The following is a 6,113-nucleotide window of genomic DNA, read 5'->3' as shown; positions in this document are numbered from 1 at the left end:
TCTGAGGTCAAATACATGTCAAATAGCTGAGCTTTAATTTAGCTTTGAGTTTGAACTTTTGGGACTATTGCATTAGTTTCATTGTACCGCACAAACTCAGTGATGTGCTGAAATGATCAACCTGACATAAGAATTTTGTAAACACAACTTAAGTACTGCTTATGGATCTCTTATTTGTGGGTTATTCACATGTAACGAAATCCTTATGTACAGTGCATTCGGAAAGCATTCAGACCTCTTTCCTTTTTCCACAATTTGTTACATTACAGCCTTATTCTAAAATAGATTCAACTTGATTGAAGTCCACTTATGGTAAATTCAATTGATTGGACATGATTTAGAAAGGCACACACCTGTCTATATAAGGTACCAGAGTTAACAGTGCTGTCAGAGCAAAAACCAAGCCATGAGGTTGAAGGAATTGTCCGTAGAGCTCCGAGACAGAATAGTGTCGAGGCACAGATCTGGGGAAGGGTACCAAAAAATGTCTGCAGCATTGAAGGTCCCCAAGAACACAGTGGCTTCCATCATTCTTAAATGGAAGAAGTTTTAAACCACCAAGAATCTTCCTAGAGCTGGCCGCCCGGCCAAACTGAGCTAGGACAACCATCTCTGCAGCACTCCACCAATCAGGCTTTTATGGTAGAGTGGCCAGACGGAAGCCACTCCTCAGTAAAAGGCACATGACAGCCCACTTGAAGTTTGCCAAAAGGCACCTAAAGGACTTAGACCATGAGAAACAAGATTCTCTGGTCTAATGAAACCAAGATTAAACTCTTTATGCTGAATGCCAAGCATCATGCCTGGAGGAAACCTGGCACCATCCCTACGGTGAAGCATGGTGGTGGCAGCATCATGCTGTGGGGATGTTTTTCAGCGGCAGGGACTGCGAGACTAGTCAGGATCGAGGGAAAGATGAACGGAGAAAAGTACAGAGAGATCGTTGATGAAAACCTGCTCCAGAGCGCTCAGGACCTCAGACTGGGGCGAAAGTTCACCTTCCAACAGGACAACGACCCTAAGCACACCGCCAAGACAACGCAGGAGTGGCTTAGGGACTTGAACATTGCTGGAGAGACCTGAAAATAGCTGTGCAGCAATGCTCCCCATCCAACCTGACAGAGCTTGAGAGGATCTGCAGAGAAGAATGGGAGAAACTCCCTAAATACAGGTCTGCCAAGCTTGTAGCATCATACCCAAGAAGACTTGAGGGTGTAATCACTGCTAAATGTGCTTCAACAAAGTACTGAGTCAAGGGTCTGAATACTTATGTAAATGCGATATCAGTTTTTTAATACATTTGCAAAGATTTCTAAAAACCTGTTTTTGCTTTGTCATTAAGGGGGATTGCGTGTAGATTGATGATAAAATGAAATAATTTAATACATTTTAGAATAAGGCTGTAACGTAACAAAATGTGGAAAAAGTCAAGGGGTCCGAATACTTTTCGAATGTCTTCAGACTGGCCATGAACTATGCACTGCAGACTAGGTTGTCATGCTTTCTGACGTGAGACAATGGGTACCGTTCTAATAATGTGATACCAGTTTTAAAATGATTTGACCCAAGTCTGCCAGTTAGAAAGATCCTTTTTATAATTGCTGATTCATTTAACATTGAGCTACAGTTCTGTAATATTACAGCCATGTAGCCAGTCAGTACCTTTAATTAAAAATACAATACAAAAATTACAAACAATTTTTTTTGAAATAAATCACAATAAATAACAATATTAGTGTTATGGACTAAATAAATTAGCAGCTAATAAATGCTGTGAACATCAGACATCAGATGTAAAGAAAAACTGAACATGTAACAAATGTATTATTAAATATTATTCATAGTTTTGTTTACTGGAATTCTTGTAGATAGAAGTGTAATATGGAACGTTCCGGATCCAATCAGGAGCCTTCCCAGTAGTTTAGGAGCCAATCAGCAGCCTTCCCAATAGTTCAGGAGCCAATTAGCGCTCAGTAGTCTGACAACACTACGACCTATCATGCTACGTAACGATGCTTGTGCAAATCTCTACTCTGTCTCTCCACAAGTACGCTAATTTAAAATGAATGCTTGTTTCAAATATTAAAACTAGATACTGTACATTATCAACCGTTGGAGGCTACCTGTCCTCTCAAAACTCCAGTTATGCCAGGCACATAAAATAAAGAAATCAAGTAGATTTGGTGGTAGGTAAAAAAAAGGTAATGATTGTGGAGTGTCACATATTCACACGTTACTGCAGGTGCAAGATCACCATCCATCCATCCATCCATCCATCCATTCATTCATTCATTCATTCATCCATTCATTCATTCATTCATTCATTCATCCATTCATTCATCCATTCATCCATCCATCTATCCATATATTAATTCATTCATTCCTTCATTCAAATTATTCATTCCTTCATTCAATTATTCATTCATCCAATTCTGTTATGTCGTTTCACCACTGACCACTAGGTGGCAAGCTAACACAGGACACACAGGTTGAGTGTAGAGAGAGAGAGAGATCAAGTAAACTAATAAACTTGTAGTGTTCTCTGTAATAAAAACATAAATATTTAGCATTGATAAATCAATCAATGTTCAGTACCTTTCAATGGCTGCCAGTCCATAAAGCCACATAATATTACAGTATCAGTAACAAGACTCTTGTTTGGAGTGTTACCCTGTCCAGTTTTTCATGATTTACTATCCTTCCCCTAACCTGTAACCAGTGCAAGTGTACTGAGAAAAGATTCCTGTAGGCCTGCTCACTGTCATTTTACTGTACCTGTATTTCAGAGGTGCCGCTTCTCAAGCAGTATAACATTAGAGTTGCTGCTTTTTTGTACCGGTCAGCATTGGCCCACTTCAACCGTTCACCTCTAACCCCTGACCCCTTACTGCCAGGGTTCGCCCAGGGGCATCTTGGGAACGGTGATATGCATCTCCATTGGTCGGTCAGGGCCCGGGGGGCGGTCCCTCCTGTAGGATACCGTCTTCTCATTGGTCTTTGGGACGTGTGACAGATCCTAATGACACAACATGCACAGGCAGTTAGAAACATGCAGACAAGTGTGTTTCTGTGTGAAGATAAAGTATTGGAGAATCTTACCTTGCCAGTGGGGTTGTATTGTTGATCAGTGGCGCCACCCTGTGGCAAAGATCGTCTGTGCAGCACCAGCACCAGCACAGCCAGCATCACCAAGCCAGGGAGGAACGTCAACACACACACACTGAGGAAGGTCCCCACATACCGCCTACTGGATACACACTCTGGAGACACACACACACAGTTGTGAGTACTTCATCTCTATCCATTGTAGTGTATAGGAACACACAGATCCAACACACCAAAATTTGACCCTGAAATAGTCACAAAGTACCACTGTCCTCAAACACACACACGCATGCACGGGCACACACACACACACGAATACACAACGAGAGATCGGGCTCATCCTCAGACAAAGAGACTAAAGTTCTACTCTGACATTTATAACTGTTGCCATGGAAACTTGGCTTCCGCAACCGGGAGTGGGAGTGTTCGGGAATACAGGGGGGAGAGGCATGGGGGAGGAGGGTGGGGGACAGGGAGAGAGACAGGGGGGAGAGGCATGGGCGGAGGAGGGTGGGGGACAGGGAGAGAGACAAAGGGGAGAGGCATGGGGGGAGGAGGGTGGGGGACAGGGAGAGAGACAGGGGGGAGAGGCATGGGGGGAGGAGGGTGGGGGATAGGGAGAGAGACTGAGGGGAGAGAGATAGTGGGGGGAGGAGGGTGGGGGATAGGGAGAGAGACAGAGGGGAGAGAGATAGTGGGGGGAGGAGGGTGGGGGATAGGGAGAGAGACAGAGGGGAGAGAGATAGTGGGGGAGGAGGGTGGGGGATAGGGAGAGAGACAGGGGGAGAGAGATAGTGGGAGAGAGACAGGGGGGAGAGAGATAGTGGGGGAGGAGGGTGGGGGACAGGGAGAGAGACAGGGGGGAGAGGCATGGGGGGAGGAGGGTGGGGGATAGGGAGAGAGACAGAGGGGAGAGAGATAGTGGGGGAGGAGGGTGGGGGATAGGGAGAGAGACAGAGGGGAGAGAGATAGTGGGGGAGGAGGGTGGGGGACAGGGAGAGAGACAGGGGGGAGAGTGGGACACAATGAATAGTGCTGTTTCTAGAGAGGTGGTGTGGTGCAATTGTTGCAACTTGCACTTACACAGTGTGTGTGTGTATATGTGTGTGCGCACGTGTGTGCGTGTCTCACCAGGTTGTGTGTTGAAATGTAGAAGAGTATTTCCTGAGACAAGTGCAGTGTGGAAGCGATAGTAACAGTTGTCTTTCTTATACACACACTGTCTCCATACCTGACCTAGTAGGACTGGAGAGAGAGACAGAGAGAGAGAGAGAGAGAGAGAGAGAGAGAGAGAGAGAGTGAGAGACACACAGAGAGAGAGTGAGAGACACAGAGAGAGACACACAGAGAGAGACACACAGAGAGAGAGAGAGAGAGAGAGAGAGACAGAGAAAGAGACAGAGACACACAGAGAGAGACACACAGAGAGAGAGAGACACAGAGAGAGAGAGAGAGAGAGAGAGAGAGACAGAGAGAAAGAGAGAGAGAGAGAGAGAGACACAGAGAAAGAGACAGAGAGAGACACAGAGAGAGAGAGAGAGAGACACAGAGAGAGAGAGACAGAGAGAGACACACAGAGAGAGAGACACAGAGAGAGAGACACACAGAGAGAGAGACACTTACACAGAGAGAGAGACACACAGAGAGAGAGACACAGAGAGAGAGAGACACAGAGAGAGAGAGAGACAGACAGAGAAAGAGACAGAGAGAAAGAGAGAGAGAGAGAGAGAGAGAGACAGAGAAAGAGACAGAGAAAGAGAGAGAATATATTAATGTTTATCCCATCAACTTTGATCAAGAGAAAGAGAGAGAAAATGAACTGAACGAATGTCATTGACATTTTTTTTTTTGCAGTCCATAATGACATGTTTGTGTGTGTGAGTATGTGCTTCTGTCTGGTATAACCCCTGACCCCATTCTACCTGTGACATCATTGACGTAACCCACTAATGGGATGCAGGTATGGTTGCACTCCCCCGTTTCTCTCTGAGACAGACCGTGAGACAAGTGGCAGTCTATACACCTCCTGATAGAGCGAGAGAGAGAGAGAGAGAGAGAGAGAGAGAGAGAGAGAGAGAGAGAGAGAGAGAGAGAGAGAGAGAGAGAGAGAGAGAGAGAGAGAGAGAGAGAGAGAGAGAGAGAGAGAGAGAGAGAGAGAGAGAGAGAGAGAGAGAGAGAGAGAGAGAGAGAGAGAGAGAGAGAGAGAGAGAGTGATTACCAGGGTGGTTGATGTGACCGACTGAGTATGAACAGAGGTCATCAGAATGCACGGCACCAGACTGTGTTAGCCCGCTGAGCTGAAGCCTTACCAGTGTGACTGACAGGAGCTGTGGCAGGTGGGACATCTCTCACAAAATGCTCCGGAATATTGATGGTTGTCACACACACATCTGCCACACACACACCTGCCACGCCCGCTGCATAGCAACCCATTGTCGGACAGGCAGGTTGCCGTAGAGACTGGGCACCTGCAGCTCTCTCCTGTCCAGCCCTCTTCACATACACAATCACCAGACACACACATACCTCGCCCTGAAGGAGAGAGGGAGAGAGAGAGATTGTAGTCTACCACCTGTTACACAGTGTGAGTAAGTGAATAAGATTTAGCTCGTAAGATGCGAAATCTACAGTCTTGGATTGTGTGTGTGTGTGTGTTACCTCCACACAGTAGTCCGTGTTGGTAGGGGCAGGAGTAGTCGTCCATCTGACAGTACTGTCCATATACTGTTCCCAGACTGTTCCTCTCACACACACACTTCCCACACACACACACTCCCCGACCGTTACAGTCCACCCCCGATCCCTCTGCACGACACTGCCGTGACCACTCCGGTCCGTGTGTGTGAGGGCGTGTGGGTGTGTGCTCTGGGTCTAGGTCCGGTGTGTGTGTGTGCATGTCCCGATTGTTCAAGTCTTGATTATTACGGTCTGTATCTGGGGTGACCTCTCCACACGTTGACTGATGTGTGGTATCGTCATGGCAATGCCAGTCCGGTCCACAGTGACAG

General features: G+C 46.5%; 1 protein-coding gene across 1 annotated transcript in view; it reads right to left on the bottom strand.

The window, feature by feature from the left end:
• Nucleotides 1–1,651: 1,651 nt before the first annotated feature.
• Nucleotides 1,652–6,113, bottom strand: part of itgb8 (integrin, beta 8) — a 51,083-nt gene continuing 46,621 nt past the window's right edge. Inside the window, exons 11-16 of the mRNA XM_014178221.2 lie at nucleotides 5,764–6,113; nucleotides 5,415–5,637; nucleotides 5,028–5,131; nucleotides 4,237–4,350; nucleotides 3,100–3,260; nucleotides 1,652–3,016 (exon numbers count right to left, since the gene is read on the bottom strand). The exon at nucleotides 5,764–6,113 is cut by the window's right edge and continues 134 nt beyond it. Coding sequence (XP_014033696.1) covers nucleotides 2,885–3,016; nucleotides 3,100–3,260; nucleotides 4,237–4,350; nucleotides 5,028–5,131; nucleotides 5,415–5,637; nucleotides 5,764–6,113 — 1,084 coding nt within the window. The 3' untranslated portion in view covers nucleotides 1,652–2,884. The remainder of the gene's footprint in view (nucleotides 3,017–3,099; nucleotides 3,261–4,236; nucleotides 4,351–5,027; nucleotides 5,132–5,414; nucleotides 5,638–5,763) is intronic.

Source organism: Salmo salar, chromosome ssa27, assembly GCF_905237065.1.
Source record: "Salmo salar chromosome ssa27, Ssal_v3.1, whole genome shotgun sequence".
NCBI lineage: Eukaryota > Metazoa > Chordata > Actinopteri > Salmoniformes > Salmonidae > Salmo > Salmo salar.
This window is presented reverse-complemented; position numbering and strand designations above follow the sequence as displayed.